A 22,401-nucleotide genomic window follows, 5' to 3' on the forward strand; every position below is an offset into this window, starting at 1 on the left:
CAGACTGGGGTTTCAAGATGTGCTGTTCAAGCACTTTTGAAGAAGCACAAAGAAATGGGCAACGGTGAGGACTGTAGATGCAGCGGTCAGCCAAGGAAACTTAATGCAGCAGATGGAAGACATATCATGCTTACTTCCCTTCAACACTGGAAGATGTCCAGCAGTGCCATCAGCACAGAACTGATGGAAACCAGTGGGACCCAAGTATACCCATCTACTGTCCAGAGAAGTCTGAACAGAAGTGGTCTTCATGGAAGAATTGCGGCCAAAAAGCCATACATCCGATGTGGAAACAAGGCTAAGTGACTCAACTATGCACAAAAACATAGGAACTGGGGTGCAGAAAAATGGCAGCAGGTGCTCTGGACTGATTAGTCAAAATCTGAAATATTTGGCTGTAGCAGGAGGCAGTTTGTTCACCAAAGGGCTGGACAGCAGTACAAGAATGAGTGTCTGCAGGCAACAGTGAAACATGGTGGAGGTTCCTTGCAAGTTTGGGGCTGCATTTCTGCAAATGGAGTTGGAGATTTGGTCAGGATCAATGGTGTCCTCAATGCTGAGAAATACAAGCAGATACTTATCCATCATGCCATACCATCAGGGAGGTGTGTGATTGGCCCCAAATTTATTCTGCAGCAGGACAATGACCCCAAACGTACTGCCAATGTCATGAAGAACTATCTTCAGCGTAAAGAAGAACAAGGAGTCCTGGAAGTGATGGTTTGGCCCCCACAGAGCCCTGATCTCAACATCACGGAGTCTGTCTGGGATTACATGAAGAGACAAGGATTTGAGGCAGCCTACATCCGCAGGAGATCTGTAGTTAGTTCTCCAAGATGTTTGGAACAACCTACCTGCCGAGTTCCTTCAAAAACTGTGTGCAAGTGTACCTAGAAGAATTGATGCTGTTTTGAAGGCAAAGGGTGGTCACGCCAAATATTGATCTGATTTGGGATTTTCTTCTGTGTGCTCACTTTGCATTTTGTATATTGATAAATATAAACAATTACAATATATATTTTTGAAAGCATTCTTACTTTACAGCATTTTTTCACACCTGCCTAAAACTTTTGCACAGTACTGTATATATATATACTGTATATTGTGTGTGTGTATATATATAGTATGTAGTATATAGAGAGCATGAAGGTTTGAGAATACAGTAAGCCGAGACTTCATTCCAATCCATCATTCCAGCCCTCCTTGACTAGAGCCAGATTCTACGCACCTGTTACTCTATGTTGTAATAAAGTAACAGGTACGTAGAATTGGGCTCTAGTCAAGGAGGGCTGGAACGACGGATTGGAATGAAGTCTCGAGCCCTTTAAGGCACGAACCTTGGCCCTGCCTGGATGGGAACTGCTGTTACGCGCCCGATCCGCTAGGAGGCGAATCCATCCCTAAGCCGCGCCTGCTCGAGGGCTGCGGCAACGCCAGGCGTTCGCTTAAGACTCTTTTGGTCCCACGCGGCGCCCGTCGTTGTTCCCTGAACTGTACCCGCGAAACGCCGAAGTTGGCTGAAGCGCCTTCCCTCCCGTCGTCCCCGACCCGCCTTCGTTCCGGACGAAAGCGGACTTGGGCGCGAGCTCCGCCAGAGATCCGCGGCCGCGTAAGTGAGACGGGCTCGGCCGGGCGTGGTCCCGCTGCCGGCGGGGACAGGGGGGATCCGCAGGCCTTCCCCCTTCCCTCTCTTGGAGGAGCGGTCCGGGTCAAGACCCTGCGGGGAGCAGGGCTCGGCAGTCAGCCTCGGCTGCTGTCGGGAGGATGCGGAGGCACGGGGTTAATTTTCCCCGTGTCAGGCCTCCGCTTCTGCCGCACCGGCCCCCAGCACGTGTTTTATCCGAAGGGGGACCGCCGGATTTATAATCATTCCTGTTGTTGTTTTATCAGAAGGGGGAGCTCTCGAAGTGAGGCTGCTGGATTTATAATTATTACCATTGTTGTTGTTATCTACTTCAGATTAGTCTGAAACACTGGTAATGGCCTGAATATACAGCAGGAGTAAATGCCGGAATCCATGCGCTCAAGCCCTCGTTTCAGAATCTAGGAGGGCCACTGCATCAAGCAAGAATCCGTCTAAGCCAGTGCTCTGTGTCCTGCAGCGGTCAGCCAGATGCCTTCCGGAAGCCCACCAGCAGGGCATGAGGGCCATCCATCTGTCCCTCTGTCACCTACCCCCAGCAACAGGTATTCAGAGACATACATTGAGCCATGGGAAGCGAACCTGTTAGATTGTTCTTTAGAAGGATCTTGTGCCCAGTTCTGTGCATATTTACATGGAAATAAATCATGTGGAACTCAGGGGGCCACCTCCCAAGTAACAGCAGATAAGGGTCACTATAGTGTGTTATAGATGGTCTGAACTGTTGACTTAAAAAGGGATTTCTTACTCTGCTGTTGTTTCCTTGAGAGTTCAACCCATGTTGATCGGATTTTTTTAAAAAAAATCTTCATGAATTGTTCATTAATTTGGATTTTTGTATCAGGGTTTGTAATTGTATTTGTACTCAGTGATGCATTATGCCGTTTTGATACTATAATGCCCAGCAAAATAACTGTAGCCTTGCTTATATCACTGATGATATGCTTAGCAGATTGTGGCCTTCTCTGTTCATGCATCCTCTTACAGTACTGTTATACAGGTAGTCTTCACTTACCAACCACTTGTTCAATGACCATTCTTTACCACCCATTTGCAGGGTCCCTCAGTCACATGGTCGCCATTACAATCAGTATGCACTGTCCTCCTGATTGTACGGAAAGGGATTTCAAGAAAGTAAGCTGTTTGCTCTTTTACACATTGAAAGCAATGCGATTGTGCAAGCAGCCCAGGGCTGGGAGCCATGAGCGTGCTACGCAAACAGCTTACACTACTCTCTTGAAACCCCTTTGTCTCCAGTCTCTTTGCTCTGGGGGCAGGGGGCAGTTTCTTTAGGCAATCTCTCCTTTGCCTGACCCTTTCCACTGCTGGTGCAATTGCATTGCTCTTGATGTGTAGAACAGCAAAAACCTTATTCTCTTGAAATCCCTCTTCAATCTCTCTGCTCTGGGGCGGGGGGGCATTCCGGTCATTGTCCAGGTGGTAGTTTTGGGAATTGCTTCTCATCTGTACAGAGGTGGAGATGGCAACCAGGTGTTGCTCAACGTCATTGGTATACCTCCACCTCTGGACAGTTCTGGACAATTTTCATTGAGTCTCCTACCTTCCTTTGTTAGGGAAATTTGTTGTGAAGGTAGTAAGCTTTGAAGGACACCGAGGAAACATTATCTGGACTCCTTCCGTTCAGGCGTCAGGCCAGGACATTGGTCACACTTATTGTCACATTGGTCATTACTTATGGCAGGCTCACGTTGGGCAGAATGCACTCACTCCTGGCCCTCCTTGATTCCTCAGTGGTCTTCAACACCATTGATCATGGTATCCTTCTGGACTGGTTCAAAAGATTGGGAGTGAGAGACGCAGTGTTGTGATGGTTTCAGTAGGTGTTTGTAGGGGGGCTATGTGTATGAAAGGTCTAACCTTAATCCTCTGCTTTGCAGGGGGCCTTAGGAGTCCATTCTTTCCCTACTTTTGTTTAACGTTTATGTGAGGTCATCCATTGGTATGGGGTCAAGTATCAGTACAGGTAGTCCTCGACTTACGACCACAATTGGGACCAGAATTTCTGTTACTAAGTGATGTGGTCATAAAGCACAACATCACGTGACTGCATCGCTTAGCAGTGGCAATCCTGGCATTCCCTGTTACTGTCATTAAGCAAATTCCACTGGTCATTAGCCGAGGATCCACCCCAATCCAAGCTATTCCAGGCCTTGGTTCTTCCAAGGTAAGGGACTGCCTCCCCTTCAACTCCCCCTCATTCCTCCCCATCTCTGCCCTTTTGGTCACCCTGCACCCTGCCTTGCAGGGCAGCAAGCAGCCCCAGAACAGTGTGGCTCTGGGGCTGCTTGCAACACTGCAGCTCAGGGGCTGCAAGAAGCCCCTTAGCTGCAGCATGAAGCTGCAGCCACCCCCAGAAGCCTCAGCCACCTCACCTTGGCCTAGCAGCATGGTGCAAAGCCGCCGTGCCCCTGGAAGTCCCAGCAATGCAGTGCTAACCCTAACTTCGAATGGTTGCTGAACAAATGGTGGTAAGTTGAGGACTACCTGTATGCTGATAATCCTCAGTTACACATTGCTGTCTCAGTTCTGTCCCAATACCTAGAAACTATGGAGGTCTGGATGTGGGAAAACAACCCTAGCAAGACTAAAGTAGCTGTTGGTTTTGGGTCCCCTGGGTCCAGTTCTGAGGATTTTCTTCCCCTAGTTCTAGTGTTGTGCTTCCCCACTCAGAGTTGGTGTGCAGTTTGGGGATCCTCCTAGACACATAGCTCCTGCTTGAGGAGCAGTGGCAACCATGGCCAGGAAGTCTTTTGTACAACTTTGTCTTGTGTACACCTTAGGCGTGAAAGCTGGCTGGGTGACTTTGGGCCAGTCCACCTCTCTCAGCCCAACTCACCTCGCAGGGTGGTGGTTGTGGGGAAAATAGGAGGCAGAAGGAGTATTAGGTATGCTCACCGCCTTGAGTTATATAAAAATGATAAAGGCGGGATAAAAAATCTAAAAAAAATTGCACCATTTCTGGATTTTAAGATCCTGCTTAATATCCACGGTATCCATGCTGTAGTCATCTCTGGCTGGACTTCCATAACATACTCTTCATGGGGCTGCCCCTAAAGACCACATGGAAGCTGCAGCTGGTCCAGGTTGCAGCAGCATGGGTAATAATCAGTGGGCCCCTGGGTAACACTGCTGCTTTGCAAGCTGCACTGGCTTCCATTAGGATTCCAGGTGCAATTCAAGATGCTGGTTATCACCAATAAAGCCCAGGTTACTTGTGGAATTGCCTTTCTCCAGTTTTCTCTGCCTGTCTCCTGAGGTCTTATGAGGGTTGGGGAGCATACTCCAGACCCCTTCTTTGCAGCCTTGTCACCTAATGTGGCCTAGGAGATGTGGCTTCTTTATCGTTGTACCTGCCCTTTGAAATGAGCTCCCCCCACCCAAGTTCGGTTGGCCTTGATCCTTTTGGACTTCTGTAGAATTGTAAAAACCTGGCTTTTCTTCTATGTGCTGGACCAGAATAGTAGATGAGACTGTTTTTTGATAAGACTGTATGTCATTATTGCCAGCCTTGATTATGTGATGATTATGTGCTGTTTTTGCTGTCTTGTTTTGGTTCTGTATACTATTTACTTTCTTTTTAATTTTTTAATTTTCTTTTCTGATTTTTATTGCTTTGTACCACCCAGAGTCACAACTTATGAGAGGAACAATTTTACAAATCTTTTAAGTAAATAAATCTGCCTGAATTATTTGTAATTAAATGGGGACTAAAACTTGCTGCTGGCCTCTCTGGAGTTGTCAGTAGAACTATGACTAGCAGTGTGCAGTTACCTTGCATGAAACTTCCAGAGTGCTGTGCTTTTGAATATAAGATCTCTCTTTTCCTCCTCTTTGCTTTTACCTCAATGATCAGAAAGATGTGTTCCCTAGCACTCTTCCCACCTCCACCTCCTCCAGGAGACGTCACCCTTTATGAATTCAACAATGCCCTGGTTTCTGGCCGTAGCTATGAGAAGCTTCCACTTACTTTCCAAGGTCAGGTAAGTCACAGTTTCTGACCACAGGAAGAAATCAGCTACCATCCTATCCTTGCTGACAATAGGGAGCTTTCCGAAAGTAAATGTCAAATGGGTACTTGACATGATTCTTGAGGATGAGGACAATAAGGCAAGGGAGAGAAACAAACTGAACTTTTCTTTCATCTGCCTGAAAAGATGAGTGAGTGGTCTCTGCCTCTGGTGGATCAATACTTCAGTTCTTTGTTGGATTGAATGAAATATTTCTGGTAGGGCTACCGGATCTGGATTGCAAAAATCCAGATATCCATTAAATGGGAGCAGAGTGGTGGAGAAAAGTCTAATTCTTTGCTGCCATTTAATGGTTGCCTGGATTCTTGCAGTTCACCTCTGGTAGCCTTCATTTTCAGTGGCTTGGGAAAAATTATAAAGTGGTAGGAATCAGCCTCAAGATATTGGTATGAACTGGGAAGGGCAGAATTGCTTGAAAGCAGTACATGACTCCTGGGTGGGTGGGTGGGTGGGTGGGTTGGCTAATCCCCGTCAGAAGGCCTTCAGAAACAGTGACTGAGCAGACTCGTGTGAACTAGAAAAGGAGTGTTTGAGCAGAGAGGAAAGTATTCCAGATAACAATAAGCTGGGTTTGTATGCATTTGACCAAGAATAACAGAATTCTTATCCAACAAAATCTTTAATTCTGTGACTTATTTTCCATAATGCTTAAGTAATATTTCTGCTAGTTACAAGGAAAGTCCACACATAAAGCTCTATACTTTTAACTAGAAGTTTTATTTCTAGCTTTTTGAATGTCTGTATGTGCTACCTTGGCAATTTGAAGTGTGGAGGGAGAGAAAAGGAAAAAAGTTTCCATATTCTAAATTCCAATTAGTACCTGCAGGCTGTAAAAAATATAGAAAAGTCAGGTGCACTATTACTCATTCTGCCTGTAAACTGAAGTGAAACTGGAACCTTGGTTGGTTGTTCTACTTTCCAGCTCTTTTTTTTTTTTGGTACAAATAATTCTGGTCAAGGCATTTCATTTTTTTCTTAATTCTCTGGATAATTGTACAGATGGAAGATCTGCCCACCCTCACTATCCCCAAAGAAAATCTGAAAGCTTTCAGTCGACTGGAATACAGCACCAAGCCTGCCTTCATTCATCATCGTGAGTCTCTGTGGAAGAGGTGCATCAGAGCCTGGTGAGTTTGGATTGGGTTGGGATGAACATGTCAGAGCTATGGGTTTCCACACAGATTGTCCTCAGCTTTAAGAAAAGTTCCCAGCTGGAGAACTATAAGAGGAATGCCAACTCTTTTCCCTCCAGTGATTTGTCGCCCTGCTGTTTTCTTTTTTCATGAATTTCTCACTGAGCCAGGTCAGCTTTTGGTATCTGAGTCAGAGGAGACGAGCATTGGTGGAGAAAAGAAGGACAGGCTAGGTAGAAAGATTAAAAGTGGCAAGAAGTTTTTAGGGTGACCTCCCTTTCTAGGTGGCTAGATCAGATTTGTGTTTAAACATACAAGTCTTCTGCCCTCATGTTTTATCCCCTTGCCCAACTTACATGGTTGGTATTTCCAGTTTTAAAGAGTAGCTTGATGTTCATAACATATTTTAAATCAGTTTAGAATATTTCATTTGACGGTATGCATTTGTGTCCCAGCAGAGTTGATGCTGAAAAGGATATTTCTTACTTCAGACTGTAAGTGGGATAATAACATAGATGAATATTCTCTGTATACCCCTTCCTTTTGATTGGCATCAACCTGGCATCTTCAGTCAAATTTACACATAAGCAGTTAGAGAATAGGCTGCTAAGTTATAGTTCCTTCCTTGATGACTGTTATGGTACTGACAAGAAAAATGCAGAACTAGGCTGTGGGGGTTGGTAATCTTTTCCCCCCTCTCCTAGCATTAAGGGCACAGAGAGAGAGAGAGAGAATGCCTGCATCATAATTCTCCAGCATTTTATAGGTGGAGAACCAGCATAACATTATGGCAGCTGTACTTGGTCTTCTGGCCAGAATGCAGCTTGATGTGCATTGCAGTATGTTTTCCCTGGATGGTGATGGTGATGACAAACTCGCCCAGTTTTCCTTGACTATTCTTATAGAAGAATAAGTGGGAAAATTACCCGGTAGAGTCGAACAAATTGAAGAAGGTTTTGCTTCTAAGTTTAAATTTTTACAACAGGCCTGTCTTTGGTGTCTGAGGAGAATCTTGGGTACTTGGGTGACCAGTGAGTCAGGAGGATAGGGAATAAAAACCATGAGGCTGGGTCACAGAACACTCAAGCTTCTCAGTGCTTGATGGCAAAATCTGAAGTCACTTTGTACGATGCACATCAAATTTCTAGCTGCACATGGAACATAACGTAATCACACGCCCCCCCCCTTTCACCTATAACACCTTTCATACAACATATTTTCTTTAGGCGTGACATTGGAGTGGCTGGTGTGCTTGAAGAGCTTGCAAACGCAGAAGAGGAACAGGACTTGGACCAGGGAATGAATGAGCAGTCTTGGGTGGAATCATCAAAGGAGCTAGGTAGTTTACTGAGACTTTTATAGCTTGACCCCTTGAGGAGTGAATAGGAAAATCCTTTCTTAGCTCTGTCTCAAAATCGCAGGTTTTTCTAGAAACTTAGGAGCTGGTATCAGTGCAATAATAAGGGCAAATGAGAAGGCAAGAGTGGTGTAGCTGCGATAACCACCACCCCGTTCATCCCCAGGATTGATTTGATTAAATTAAATCAGAAAGAGATCCCTTCCTGATGGATTTCTCATGTTTGCCCCTCCCAAAGCTTACTGGAAGAATGTTATGCTGTCTCCCTGGTAAGAGGAGTAGCTCCTTTCTCTGGCAAGGATATAACGTTTCCAAATGTGACTTTTGTTGGAAAGAAAGATAAAAAGTTGTTGAAGATAAGATTTAAGCATGAGAAGAGAAAATTGATCCAGCCTATGAGGTCATTTTTCAAAACATGCACATATTCAGCAGTTGGTGGCACACCTGATATCGTCTGTATTATCTTTCAGTTTTGCAATGGATGAAATCTGGATCTCGATGTGCATTAGCACTCTGCTGTTGGATATCCTCCCTCCATGGCTCCTTCTTTCCCCATTTGTCGGTGAGGTTTGCGTAACATAGCCCGAGTAGAACAGAAGGGCAAGGGCAGTTAGTGACTGGGAAGCATGCCAGTCCATACTGGAATCGTATGGTACAGTAACTGGTTGAGATGCCAGCTATGATAGCGTGCCATTCTTTCTGTTTCTTGGAGAGAATCTTTCCTTCTCTGTTCCGCTAGTTTCTCCTGGGTATTCAGATACAGTCAACTCTGAAGTGGCTACCAGTGAAGCATTAACATTGGTGTTTACTCTTTCTCAAAGCTGCCAAGTGAAGACATCATAGCAAAATTCTCCCAGGCTGTGGATTGGTGAGTCCTAGGCGTTTGCATGTGTTTTTTTTTTTTTGGCATTAATATTGTTTTGTTCAGTTGTACAGCTGTTTGGAATTAATATTTTTGCAACCTTCTGTAGCCCACCAAATACAGTGGTACCTCTACTTACGAACGCCCCTACTTACGAAATTTTCGAGATACGATCAGCTCCGGCCCCAAAAATTTACCTCTACTTACGAACTCGCCTCAACTTACGAACCGGATCCGCAGCCATTTTCCACCCATTCCACGTGGTCCACGGCCGTTTTTCCACCCTGCCGCATGGTCCGCGGCCATTTTCCGCCCGTTCCACGTGGTCCGCGGCCATTTTTCCGCCCTGCCGCGTGGTCAGCGGCCATTTTTCCGCCCCTGCCGCGTGGTCTGCGGACGCTGGAACGGATTAATGGTAATTACATTGAACCTTATGGGAAAATTTACTTCGACTTGCGACCAAGTCGACTTGCGATCAGAGTCACGGAATGGATTAAGTTTGTAAGTAGAGGTACCACTGTATTAGTTGTTGCCTGAACCCCTTTCCCTGTTGGAAAGGGACCCAAGTTGATCTGCTGTAAACCTGAAATTGACATATTCTCCTGTGCCATGTATAGAGGCTCTTACTTACTAGCTAATCTGCAGAGTCCTTAATTCTGTTTCTGAATGCATATTAGTTTGGGTAAATCTCATATGTATTCGGTATCAGTTAACCCTAGAATAACTATCAACCTTTGGTTCTGTGCTAGTCCCAAATACACACTTTTTTTTTTTTTAATACACAAGCATTCTCTGAAATAATTGCCTTGCTGTTTAGCCATTCTAACACAGCTCTTCAGAAGCACCCAGTTTTCATTTAGATTGAGATTTTCTCTGGTATGTAGCCTTGGCCCAACCTGCCCCAAGCTCCTATGTTTTAGCACCCGTTTGGCTTTTGGACTGAAGCAAGCCCAGTGATTTTTTTAACGCCCCTTGTCTTGCCTACACAGGGCAGGCTGCTCAATCCGAGCTTTTGCCTGGCATCCTCACACCAACAAATTTGCAGTGGCCCTTCTGGATGACTCCATCCGTGTTTACAATACAAACAGGTAAGGGGCTTCCTGCCCAGGCTTCAGGCAGAGCATTACTCTGAACAGACTGAAGCCAGTGGCGATTAACAAGGCATATGACTGACATTTAGAAAACCTGAACTCTCCAGGATTGTATTGAAAGCCCTACTCAAGAGTTTACAAGTGTTGATTAGCACAGGCCAAGAAAAATAAATAATTGGATTTTTGGGCCCTGAGATGGGACTAGTAATGGGAGCTGTGTATAAGAACAAACCAGGTATACTTGAAAGCAAGTTCTTCCCCCCCATTTGGACTAAAAGTTGGTGATCCTGTGCAGCTATTCTTTGCCCAACTTTGTGGCCTGTGTCAAATAGTTTTGAGTATTCATGCCAAGAACTGAAGACATTCTCACTATGGACCTACCTGCTTAATATGATATACAGGGAGAATCTGCTTGAAAATATTCCTCCCTGTGGAGGTTTGCAGAAGAAGATTTTTCCCTGGGGCTCTCAAACTGTAGCATGCACTCCTTCCTTCCAAGGGTATAACTAGTCCTCTGCTCTTCCAAGCTGCTCATTAATTTTTGAAGTTATTGAGGCACTTCTCTCTTACTTGGCTTTTAAAGATATTTTTAGTACTTGATCATATTTTATACTCTCACTGTAATGTTTTTCTTTAGGAATGCTGTTGGCTTTATGCCCAACCAGCAAATAGCCAGTATTAAAATATTAATGTTCTGTAATAAATAAGGCCAAACCAAGATCTAGCTTGTCGGGGATCTCAACAATCTATGAGTGATGAATCATCCAACAGAAATAGCTCACAATCTTCAGAAAACCCACTGTCAACCACCTGCCCAGTTGCTCTGTATGGAAATCTACACAAATAAAAGGAATTGCTTTATTCTTGGGCTTCCATGTAGAAATATAGCTTCTGACCCACTGATTAGAATCCTAGAAGCTGAAAGGGCTATGAATTCAGCCCCCTGCTCATTGCAAGAGTCCACCTGTAGCGTCTACTTGAACACATTCAGGAAGGGGAACCTTCCTTCCGTTCTGCTAGGAAGTTTCTTCTAACGTATAATTGAAATTTGCCTTTCTGTAATTGAAGACTTCTCTGTCCTCCACTCTGGAACAGCAAAGGACAGATCCTGACCTTTTTTCTGTGTCATGCTATTTGAAGGGTATTTAAGGACACCGGGTAGCCTTGAGCAATTCCTTATGCTCATTTTGTTGATACTTACTTGGTATCACTGGTCCTTCGGGATAATTTGTATCTCTGTTTGGGTTCTCTTCTCCAGTACTACAATCCCAATCCTGAAGCATCGCTTGCAAAGGAACGTGGCTTTGATGGCCTGGAAGCCACTGTGTGCATCTATCCTTGCTGTGGCATGCCATAGCTGTGTGCTGGTTTGGCATCTGGATCCCACTTCGCTTTCTACCAGGTAACCAGTCAGGTCTCGTGGTGTGATCAGTGATGGTGGCCCACGTTAGCCAGCAAACTGCAGTTGCTGTTTGTTGCTGCTATTTGAAGGAAATGCTTGTCAGATTTCAGATGCTTGAGATTGAGAAGATCTTCATGCTGCTCAGTTCTTTTTCTTTTAGGGTATCCTTAGTCTCTTCTCTGTTACAGCCTTTTTTCCCTTCCTCCATCAACCTTTTCCTATTTCCATGCTATGCGTGCTCTGTATCATGTCTCCTTTCCCCCAAGTCTACGATCTAAATAAGGAGTGCGAGAAAATGAAGGTTCCTGTGCTCAATCAACTTCTGCTAACTGAAGGGAGGCAAAGGAAGGCCACCATCAGCCCGCTAAGAAGCTTTATCAGATTCTGGGTCCCCTCTCAAGGACATGAGGCAGCCTTCCAACAGTCAGTGGCAGTGTATGAAGATCTTTGTGGCTTTCAGATGCCTTATTATAACGTTCTTGATTTCTTTTGTTTCTCATCCATTTTCTTTTGTCTCTTTGTGTTGCGAGCTTCTGAACAGAGACCATCTCTTTTTATTGATCGGGGAGTTATTTTTGCTGAAGGCTGGGATCCAAATATTTCAGGGCACTAAGTGCCCACCTCCATCCCAAGCATTAGCAGGGTTGCTCAGCCTCTCTAGCGCTTGGTCATGTGACTACTTGCTGTGCATATTGCTGATTTCTGGTAATGGGGATGTGGTGAATTCTGGAGCACTGGATGATGTACAGATGCACCCTGAGTGGTGCAGGAAATAATTGCAGTCAGGCTGTGCAGTGTTTCGGACTCAAAGGGAAAAGGTGCTTTGGAGCCTGCGAGGTTGCAGTCGTAACACCTCTCTGCAGTTCCTTAAAGCAGCTACGCCTTCTCCCAGAATTGCACACCTGCCATCCATAGCTGCAGTGCAACCTTGGAAAAAGACACGTTTGGGTTAAAGAGGGCTGACTGGTGCTATGTAGCCCTTAAGCCCCTTCTGGCCTTCAGATCCCAAATGCTGCACAGCCTTAGTGCCCAGTCTTCTTTTGCCAGCTTATGTGCTCATATCTGGAGAAACAACTGGATGGGCTCACACAACACTGACGACTGGCTTAATTATGGTTTGCTGAGTGGGTTTTCGTAAGATGCCAAGCAAAATCAAAAGAAACCACATTATGGGCTTCCTTGTGATGTGTATCTCTGGTCCCTGTAGGCCTTCATCTGGCTGTGCTCAGGTGCTCAGCCATCCTGGCCACAGTCCCATCACCAGCCTGGCCTGGGCTCCCAGTGGAGGATTGCTCCTGTCAGCCTCACCTGTTGATACAGCCATGCTTGTAAGTGCGTTGTGCTGTTACTGCTATTACAGTCTAGAACAAGAAGAGCTAGCATAAAAGCTGTGGCGAGGGGAGCCACAGACATTGCTCCGTAGTGAGTGTCCTCTTGCAGAAACGGTTCACATGAGCTATGGAAGCCGTGAAATGGGCAGAGTTTGGGGGCAGATGTTTGGGGCAGTCTTCTCACAAGGCCTTCAGGATGCACGATGTTAAGTTTTTTTTCCTATCAGACTCTTAACAGTGTCAGTTTAATTTGAAGTGAGGGCTACCGGAAGATGCTTGTTGGAGAAGACGCTGTAAAACCCAGTGCTTTCCTTCCACAGTGGATTCCCTTCTTTTGACCTTGTTCCGCTAGGTATGGGATGTTTCCACAGAAAACTGTATCCAGTTGCAGTGGTTTGGAGGAGGTGGGGTCACGTACCTGGCTTGGTCACCTGATGGCAGCAAAGTGCTGGCTGCGACACCTTCGGCAGTCTTCAGGTGAGCAGAGTGTGCCTTGGAAGCAGCCATCCAAGATCAATCCTTTTTCTTTTCTGGAGTAGTGGACTGCGGGTAGAACGGTGAATGGCATTGCTCCTCTCCTAGCTGACCCTTACATTAAATGGTGCTCCCAAAGCAGTTTCATTTCTTTTTACCAACTTGTGCATCTTGTTGCAGAGTGTGGGAGGTTCAAATGTGGACTTACGAGAAATGGCCAACTATCAAAGGTCCTTGTCGGGTATGTTGGGAAAACAGGGTGGCAAAGAGTTCTTATTTATTTACAGAAATGCAGTACTGCCCAGCTCATACAACCCAGGGTGGTTTACAAATAGAAAAACAAAAATAGTCACTCAGAAATAATGGAATACAGCACAATAATAATACGCTGCCAAAGAGATAGCTGCCTGGTCACTGTAAAACCTCTAGAAAACCCACCAAAATCAGTTATCAAAACCCAATTTAATAGTATAGTCTTTCCATTCAGGAATTGAATTTCTATTTGGAATTTGCTTATGACTGAAATAAACCAATCATTTATTCATTCATTTATTCACACTCCTTCCTGCCTTGCAAAACACCAATAAATACGTTGCTAGATGGATCTCCAGAGATGGGCCTCTTAGCATCCCCTTCCATAGGTCAGGCAGATTCCACTTGGAGGAGATGACCCCTGGGGTGTCCTGGAGCCAAGCCCTAGAGGACTTTATCGGTCAACTTTGGATTGGATACAGAAACCTAACCAAGCCAGCAGAGCAATCAGAGGATGGGTGTTGTGTGATAGGGGCAATTTTTGCCTCCTAGCCACCACAGTTTGTACCAACTGTGGTTTCTGGGTAGTTTTCAAAGGCATCCTCACGTAGGATGAGTTAATCTAACCTCTCCAGCACTAAAGAATATACATAGCTTAAGGTTGAACTGTTGGGTTCTTGGTGTTGCTGAACTTGGTTGTTTTCTTGCAGATGTTTCATTACCAGGCTAAGTGACATCATCAGCATGAGGAGAGAGGGGTTTGCTGGCTTGGCCTGCCAGTCTTGGTTGGGATGTGGTTTCTTTTCCTTGATGGTTCCTTGATTAGGGTATTGTTTCTTCCTTGATTGGGGATTTTCCCCTTGAGTGGGGATTTTCTGTTTATCTGGGGGTTGACTGCCAGCAGGGCAAGCTATATATAAACAGCCAGCAAACTCCATTCCCCCATGAACTGATGATGTTACTCAGCCTGGTAATGTAATCTGCAAGAATATAATCAAACACAACAAACATCAAGAATTCACCAATCTAATCTCTGTTTAGCAGAGAATGATAGATCCTTTGTTTTGCCTGCATTAAAACTGCATTTGTTCTCCATACCCTCTGCCTGATCCCAGACTGGTTGCTGGAGCCCAGATGGCAGTCGTTTGCTGTTCACTGTCCAGGGGGAATCTGTGATCTATTCCTTATCTTTCTTGGAATATAGTGGTGAGTATGCAGCTCTGACACTAATACAACTTCTGGATTTTTGCAATATGAAAAATAGTTTCGGGCACCGTACTTGGAATCTTTGTCTCTTTAATGAAGTGAAGGTTGTGGTTGTTGGGTGGTGTTCTTCAGAGATTCTTATGTGCTACTATTTACTTGGTGGTATTATGGAGCATTTAGCCATCTTAGAAACCTGTTGTATATGCTGTGCATTGGAGGAGAGCAGATATGTCTGTTGAATAAGTTTTTGGCTGGTCTACGGACTGGCTTCAATGTCTTGCATGATCCTCCTTCATACTTGTTATTTGTACAGATTTGATTATGGTGCATGATACTATGCTAGGAAAATCAGTTCAGATAATAAGTAAAGTGAAACCTTGGAGAACTGCCTATCAAAGTAAGCAATGATGGGAGAGACAAACAGGGAATCTGATTTGGGTGTAAAGCTACTTTCTACCTACATCCTCCTATTGTTTGGTTTCTCTCATAACTTCCGATATTTCAGGAGAGCAGCAAAGGCAGGTCGGTGGGTCTAAAACAGCTTCCATTGTGGCGGATCTGTCAGAGACCACCTTCGAGACTCTCTACGGGGAAGAGAGGTAAAAGAAAGGGAATGTACATAGAATGTGGTAGAAGGTTTCTGGCCTTCAACACTACTGTGGTTGCTCTGGAGCATAGATAGGTTGATTGGTGGAAGGTTTGAGAACTGGGCACAAGGGTGGGAGTCAAAAATCTTTCTGAATAGGGTTTCCCAACAATCCCAAAGCCTTGAACCAGAATTCATATGTTCCTGGAATGAAGCAAGTTCCTTTTTGAAGAGAGGTTTTTCCCCCCCTAGTAACACTTTTTTTAAAGTACCGTCTTAATAAGCAGGGTTTTAAAGTAATGATCTTCCTGCTGTGACGTTTTAACTCTCAAGAAAATTGTCCTCCCTTTCGTATTCCAGATTCCCACCCTTTTCTTCCTGTTGCAGCTGGAGTCTGAATGTGCGTAGCTGACCGTGAATGTTTAAACATTTTGCCCCGCTTCAAGTCCTCTCTCCCTGTGTTCCAGGATTGGAGGGGAAGTGCAGTCCATGGTTTGGGATCCGAGCGGGGAGAGGCTTGCGGTGGTCCTTCAAGGTGAAGTCTGCTTCTCTGAAACTTCGGGGAGGCTGGGGGAAACGGAGGGACCGTGCCCATGCCAAATTTTGAGACCAGCTCCTAATGCAGCATTTTGAAAACCAGTGGGCTTTTGTTTGGTTTTCCCAGAAAGGTTTGTCTTTTGCCTTTGAATGTGAGTGCAGGTGACGTGTGCTTATAGGCATAACAGTCCCCGCCCCCCGATACAATCAAGCAGAGAGCGCATTGCTTCAGATGCCCGTGAGCAACAGCATAAGGATGTGCTCTGTGTGCATTTTAAAGGACATTTATATGTTTCATCTCAAGAAGAAAAGAAGGATGTCACCAAACCCAAAAAGGAAGGGGAAAATGCCTCAAAATTATTTGGAACAAGGATGAACTTAGTGGCCTTCTTAGAACGGCTGTGTTCTTGTGCTCCTCAGATAAAATCCTCAAATGTTAGATATGTTACCGTGTGGATAGTTTAGGATATTATGACACTTTGAGTACATTGTGTGGCTTTGCTCCTTGATTCCTTCTGCATTTTATATTCTGCCTTTCCTCCGGAGAGCTCCAAATGGAATGTGTGATTCTTTCCCCTTCCCACAGTTTATCCCACAAATCTATAAAGGCTGAGACATTTGCCCCAAACTGACCCCGTCCGTTTCAAAATTATATATTTGGGGGAAAAGGACAGGGATGAAAGAATACCCACTTCCTGCTTTATGAAAGTACATGCGTATGTTTATCTGTTGTATTTGGGTATGCACATCCTGCTTGAAAACTGAAATGACCCTCAGCCCTTTATTTCACCCCCTTCCTGCCTCTTCGTTCATAATTTCTTAAACACTATATGCTAAATAAGACAACCCTTCTCTGAATTCTGAAGAACTCGGGAGCATGAGAACAGGAACAGTCATCATTTTATATTTTATATGTTGAGTATGTTTTAATGTGATGTGGTTCCTTTAGTTTATTGTTTGTTTTTCTGTTGGACACTGCCCAGAGTCACACTGTTGGAGTTGGGCAGTCCTATAAATCTAATAAATAAATACATCGTTGGAAAATGATGGTGTTAAAGGAAAAAGGTCTTAGCTGAGAAAGAACTAGGAAGAGCTGCTTCTGCATCTGAGTAAACTCCTACACGTTCCACTTTCTCACATGCACGTTGAAGCTGCTTTCTGTTTGTTCAGATATGGAAAGATTTGGCAACGCAAGGATGTTTATTGGAAGGAGTCCCATTCGGATTATTGAGATTTGTTCCCATGCTGGTGTGCATAGGATTGTGCTGCCAAAGGCCACCAACCACATTGATCGCATATTGCTGTCAACCAGTTAAGATCATTCCTCCCAGCTCAGGCCCCATCATGCTATAACCAAGAGCAAAGGCTTTTGTATACTAGCTTGTCCTGTTCTAAAAGCTTGGGGTAAACTGCACTATAAAACCGAATTCTCCCCCAAATATATTTCCATAAGTTGAGAGGAGTAATATTAAAACATGTTCGTTGATTGATTGATTGATTGATTGCCATCAACTCAGTGTCAACCCATAGCAACCACGTAGATTTTCTCCATGATGATCTGTCCCTAACCAGGTCTTTCAGATGCTCCACTATAATTGAGTCCATCCATTTTGCTGCTAGTCTTTCTTGTCTCTTTCCTTTCACCTTTCCCAGCACCAGAATCTTCTCCAGAGAGCTAGGTCTTCTGATAATGTGTCCAAAATAGGATAATTTAAGCCTGGTCATTTGGGCTTTGAGTAGGAACTCTGGATTGATTTGTTTGATGATCCATTGCTTTGCTTTCCTGGCTGTTCATGGTATTCTCAGGAGCTTTTTCCGACACCAAATGTCAAAAGTGTCAATATAGGTAGTTCTCTACATACAACCATTCCAAGTTACAACTGTGCTGAATGAATGGTGGTTATGACCAGTCCTCAGAGTTCCAGCCGTCCTAGCACCCCTGCAGTCACATGATTGCGATCTGGGTGCTTGGCAAGCTGTTGGCACTTAGAACCGGTTGCCAAGCACCTCATGATTGCACGATTGCCATTTGCAACCTTCCCTGCTGGTTTCCCAGAAAGTCAGTGGGGAAGCTGGCAGGGAAGGTCACAGGTTGCTGGGGTAGGTCTCCCCCACCCACGCATCATCCCCAAGCTCCTCTGTGCTTATGCCGTGCTGGCTACTCACACACCCCTGCGCGAGCCTCTCATGCACCCTTGCACACCTTCACTGGCCTGTACAGTGCCTCTTGTGCACCACCTCACACCCTCCTCAACCCACGTGGTGCCTCTAGTGCACACCCTCACATCCTCACAATGCTGCACTGCGCCTCCCACACACCCTCCCAGTCCCTCCCCCACAGCCCCGCCCCCTCGCTCCCTCCCTCACCTGGCAGCAGCCACTTGCTTTCCTGCGGGCCTTGCACTTGCAACTTCCTGCCACCTTCCCCATTGGCTTTGGTTATGGGAAGCTGGCAGGGAAGATCTGCTAGGATGTAAGGCACAAGGTCCATCCCACCGTCAGCTGTTTTTAGAGATGCCATCAGTCTTGAAAACACATTTTTAGGCCATCACATTCTCTGCACAGTTCACATATTAAGTGCTTCAAGTTCCTTACGTTTAAGTTTTTCCTTTGGCAGGAAATTCGGATGCCTCCAACTTCAAGACTACCATTGCAGTGTTTCGGACCCGCAATAACCCTGTGTTTGAACTCCTGCCCTGGTTTGTATTGTCATGTCCCTCTTTACCTGGAAATGGAGTCCACAAGCCATTTCTTATCTATAAGAAAATCTACGTTGTATTTTTCTTTAAATAGTTTAAAATGGGAGGGTCTTCTTCAAATCATTGACATTATGGTAATAGAGGCAAATGAGGGGGTTTGCTTTTGTTTTCCTGTCTTTCTTTAGAGGGTTTGGCTTAAATTCCAGGTCATGTTTCTTTTAGTAAATATGGTAGATTAGGTTTGGATTGAGGAGCACAAGAGTTTCGACTAAGAGCCGAGGACTCTTTGGCCCTCTGGATGTTGCTGAACTGCAACTCCCAGTAACTCCAGGCAGCCTGAACACTGGGAAAGATTGCTGGGAGATGTTCACCAAGATTCACTAGGCCACAAAGTGCCCACTCTGTTTAGCCAGAGAAGCAGGAGAGGTGGCACTCTTGGGATATTACAGAGGGAGTAGCAGGCATCAGCATGCCAGCGCATAAATATTTTAAGGTACAGGCAGTCCCTGGGTTAAGAATGTCCAAGTCTCAGACAACTCATACTTACAAACAGGCTGTGGACAGTGTTCTTCCTGGAGCTGACAAACAGCTGAAGCCACACAAAACAAAACTCACACCCCCACTAACACTCGCAGGGCATGCCACTGTATATACACAGAGAGCAAACCCCAGTCCACTCTAGCACTGAAGATGTTACCTAGCCAGGTGATGAAACGTTTGCAAGAAAACAACCAAGCTCAGAGAACAACAAGGACTGCACCATCACAACAGCCCTTAGGCATTCCTGCTATAATGCACAATCTCTTTCTTCTACCACGTCCAGTGGTTTCCTACAGGGTGAAGATGGTGCTCAGCCACAGCTGGTCACTTTTCATCCTTGCTTTAAGAAGGGGGCCCTTCTGACAGTGGTAAGTTCAACCTCCAAGTGCCTGATCCAGCTTGCAAGAATTCCAGCTTGCTTTGCAACTGCTGGCGTTACTTGGATCTATCTTTTCCAAGTGCGGTAAGAGGGCTAAGCAGACCAAGGAGAGGGAAGGTTTTGGCATCACCAGGCATCTGAAATATGAATCATAAAGTTAACTTATTTGATTTGCTGGCTTGTCCACACTTCACACGGGTGGTAGCATTGACAAAAGTCTCTGCGGATGGCTGTTATACCAGCATGGGCTCCATTGCAAGGTTCCTGTGGTCTGTTCTAGAAAATCCTAGGTGAAAATGTAAAGGGGTACATTTTCCTCACAGCTGGGATCTTCCCAGTCACCCTATTAACAATTAATGTAAAAGCTTCTCCAGATCCAAGTGGGGTGGGTTGCTTTGTGGCCTCAAGTAATTTGGCTTGGAAGGTGCTGTTTTGTTTTTTCTCAATTGCATAGATGATCTGTTTGGAATGCATGCTTAGGGATTGGTTGGGATTTTAAGCACATTTCACAGTTCCATCCTGGGCTACGTATAGGATTAGATACTTAAGAGTCCCAAGATTATTAATTTTTAAAATCAAGCTTTGAAGCCCTTAAGATACTGTTTCCAGACTTCTGATAGTTGAGTTGAAATATGAGGCATATTTGACTCTGCACAGAATTTTATCTTTATCTTTTGTAAGGAAGTATATTACTCTTGACTAAAAGGAGATCAGTCCCTGTTTCAACATAAATCCTTGATTTAGACATATTCCCATCTCGGGAAGGAGTTATTTATTTATCTATTTATTGTACTTTTAAACTCAGTTCTCTAGTGCATGGCCTGAAACTATAGGATCACACAAACCCTGGCTGTAGCCCCCCAAAACTTTCAAACATTATTACAAAATTGAAAATTTTAAAGAGGAGGAAGGGAAAATTGTAACAACTAATGCAGACATGCAAAATGACCCGTGCTGGAATGATCTGACTCTGGAATTGTTGCTCCCTCGTTTTTGCTGGGCTCTCCACAGATATCCACTCCATGCTTACCTTTCTGTAATGTGTAAATGGAGATCCCTGGTTTGTTTCCCTCTAACAATTTAGGATTCTAAACCCAGGGATAAACTGTGGCTTCTGAGCCAAGCCTATTAGGAAGTAAGCAAGCCAGGTTTCCCAGTTAACACGTACAATCATTATTAGACCTGTCAATCAAAGCATGACGGCACCGGGCACTTCCTCCCAGTTTATATTCTGGAGAGAGAGGGGAATTGAGGGGAAAGGGTTTTGGACAGGGTCAGAGGAAGGAAGCTCAAGTCCTAGCTTTGGGAAAACCTTTACCTGTCACAGTCACAGGTGTATGAATAGACATTTAGCGCTGGAGAGGACAAGGATTGACAGGCTATAGACACGTTGTAATTTTAAGAGAACCTGTTTCCAATCCATTTTAAGTTAGGTGATTGTGTTCTTTTGTGTCTTCTCCACATTCCACCTGATCCTGTTCCCTCAGATATATATGAGAAAACAGAAGTCAGGAAAGGAAAAGGCTTCATAATGGCTACAAAACCAATAGAAAAAAAGGGAACACACAAAGGAGCCAGAGAATCAGCTTCCAGGTTCTTTAGCCACATTCCACAAGCAGGTTTATTGATTGATTTAAAACATTTGTATAGTTGCCCATCTTAAACCAAACTCTGGGCAGCTTACAACCAACAATAAAACAACATATACATAATAAAACCCAAAACAATAAAATTAATAACCAAAAGCCAGTTGAGCTTCATAGGAGAGCCCGACATCACACACAGCACACCTGCTCGCTCATCTTCTTCCCAGCGTTGACTTGCTGAATGCGCTTTTGCTTTAGACAAGGACGGGTGCTCTGTGACCTAGGATCTCTCCCAGCGAGTGAAAAAAACAGCCTGCAATTGCCCAGGCCATCTTGAGCAGACAGGCATGCTTTGCTTCTGCTGCCATCTGCTTTGATGCTTGTCTCTCTCTCTTGCAGTGCTGGTCAACCGGAAGGATCAGCCACATTCCTTTCTTCTTTGTGACTGCGCAGTTTCCCTCGTTGAGTCCTGGGCAGAGTCCTCTCGTGCCCGTGGGCAGCTGGAGCCACACCCGGGAGCAGCCGCTGTTTTCGGAACTCTGAAGGGTCAACCCACAAAGGAATTTGCTCTGAAGAGCTTCGATTTCTCTGTCTCCCTCAGCCTGGGGAGACCTGGGACTGATTTTAGATTTGATTTTGTACCCGTGGCTTTCTTCCATGAGCTGGGCGTGGATTATATGGTCTGCAGGTAGAGACTGGGCCTGAAGAATGCCTGCCTGCTTTCCTGAAATGGACAATGTTGTAGTTGTATTTAGGGCAGATAATAAACAAAAAGCACATCAGTTCAACATCCCATTCCTGCCTGCTATTCTTTTCTCTGCTAGTAAAATAATCCTTTCTACAAGCTCGTTTTGTGTAATTGAGAGATTCACCGTCATTTTGCCGAGCATGTTTTTTGTTTGCTGCCTGCCATGGGCTTTTCCCAAGACTTTGTGTTGCTCTGAGGATTTCTGAATTTCATTTCCTGGAGGTAAGAGCAAAGGACTAACAACTTGGTGTCCTGGAAATATTTTGAACTGTGACTCTCTCAAACTCTTGCCATTCATCATGATGGTTCAATTGATTGGAGCGGTGGTTAAAATCGGGTGGACGCCAGGTCGTCCACCACTGTTTGGCTGGGGACCTCATTGCAGTCGTGTGTTTATTCAGTTTTGGCTTGGCCAGTTGCATGAACCCATGCACTGTGGTTTGTAAACCATAGTTTACGACTTGGGATCATGTGTCTTCCTGCGGGTTAACACAAGATGTAAACCAGATGAGTAAAATTAGCTATTG

The 22,401-nt window shown here is 44.9% G+C and overlaps 1 protein-coding gene across 3 annotated transcripts; it reads left to right on the forward strand.

Annotated features, from left to right (window-relative positions):
- The first annotated feature begins 1,452 nt into the window (after nt 1-1,452).
- On the forward strand, nt 1,453-22,341 carry AAAS (aladin WD repeat nucleoporin). Of its 3 annotated transcripts, none has more exons than XM_007423730.4 (18): nt 1,453-1,609; nt 1,960-2,187; nt 5,517-5,643; nt 6,691-6,818; nt 8,051-8,163; nt 8,652-8,743; nt 9,003-9,049; nt 10,033-10,131; nt 11,393-11,536; nt 12,744-12,864; nt 13,220-13,344; nt 13,522-13,582; nt 14,709-14,799; nt 15,305-15,398; nt 15,853-15,920; nt 18,540-18,621; nt 19,445-19,529; nt 21,526-22,341. In XM_007423730.4, exons 2-18 carry the CDS (start codon nt 2,114-2,116, stop codon nt 21,667-21,669), a joined length of 1,695 nt encoding a protein of 564 aa, XP_007423792.1. In that variant the 5' UTR covers nt 1,453-1,609; nt 1,960-2,113; the 3' UTR covers nt 21,670-22,341. The 3 variants fall into 3 exon arrangements, with proteins under 3 accessions (XP_007423792.1, XP_025019530.1, XP_087994169.1); XM_025163762.2 differs by having other exon boundaries at nt 5,521-5,643; XM_088138043.1 differs by lacking the exons at nt 18,540-18,621; nt 19,445-19,529; nt 21,526-22,341 and having other exon boundaries at nt 15,746-15,883.
- Nucleotides 22,342-22,401: the final 60 nt, after the last annotated feature.

Source organism: Python bivittatus, unplaced genomic scaffold (genome assembly GCF_059951505.1).
Source record: "Python bivittatus isolate LINGU-HERP-01145 unplaced genomic scaffold, Pbiv_v1 ctg000220_np1212, whole genome shotgun sequence".
Taxonomy (NCBI): domain Eukaryota; kingdom Metazoa; phylum Chordata; class Lepidosauria; order Squamata; family Pythonidae; genus Python; species Python bivittatus.

Coding starts and splice junctions, on each gene's coding strand:
- AAAS (XM_007423730.4), top strand. CDS start 2,114: ATGCCTTCCGGAAGCCCACCAGCAGGGCATGAGGGCCATCCATCTGTC. Junction 9,050..10,032: donor TTCTCCCAGGCTGTGGATTG/GTGAGTCCTAGG, acceptor TTGCCTACACAG/GGCAGGCTGCTCAATCCGAG. Junction 13,345..13,521: donor ACACCTTCGGCAGTCTTCAG/GTGAGCAGAGTG, acceptor ATCTTGTTGCAG/AGTGTGGGAGGTTCAAATGT.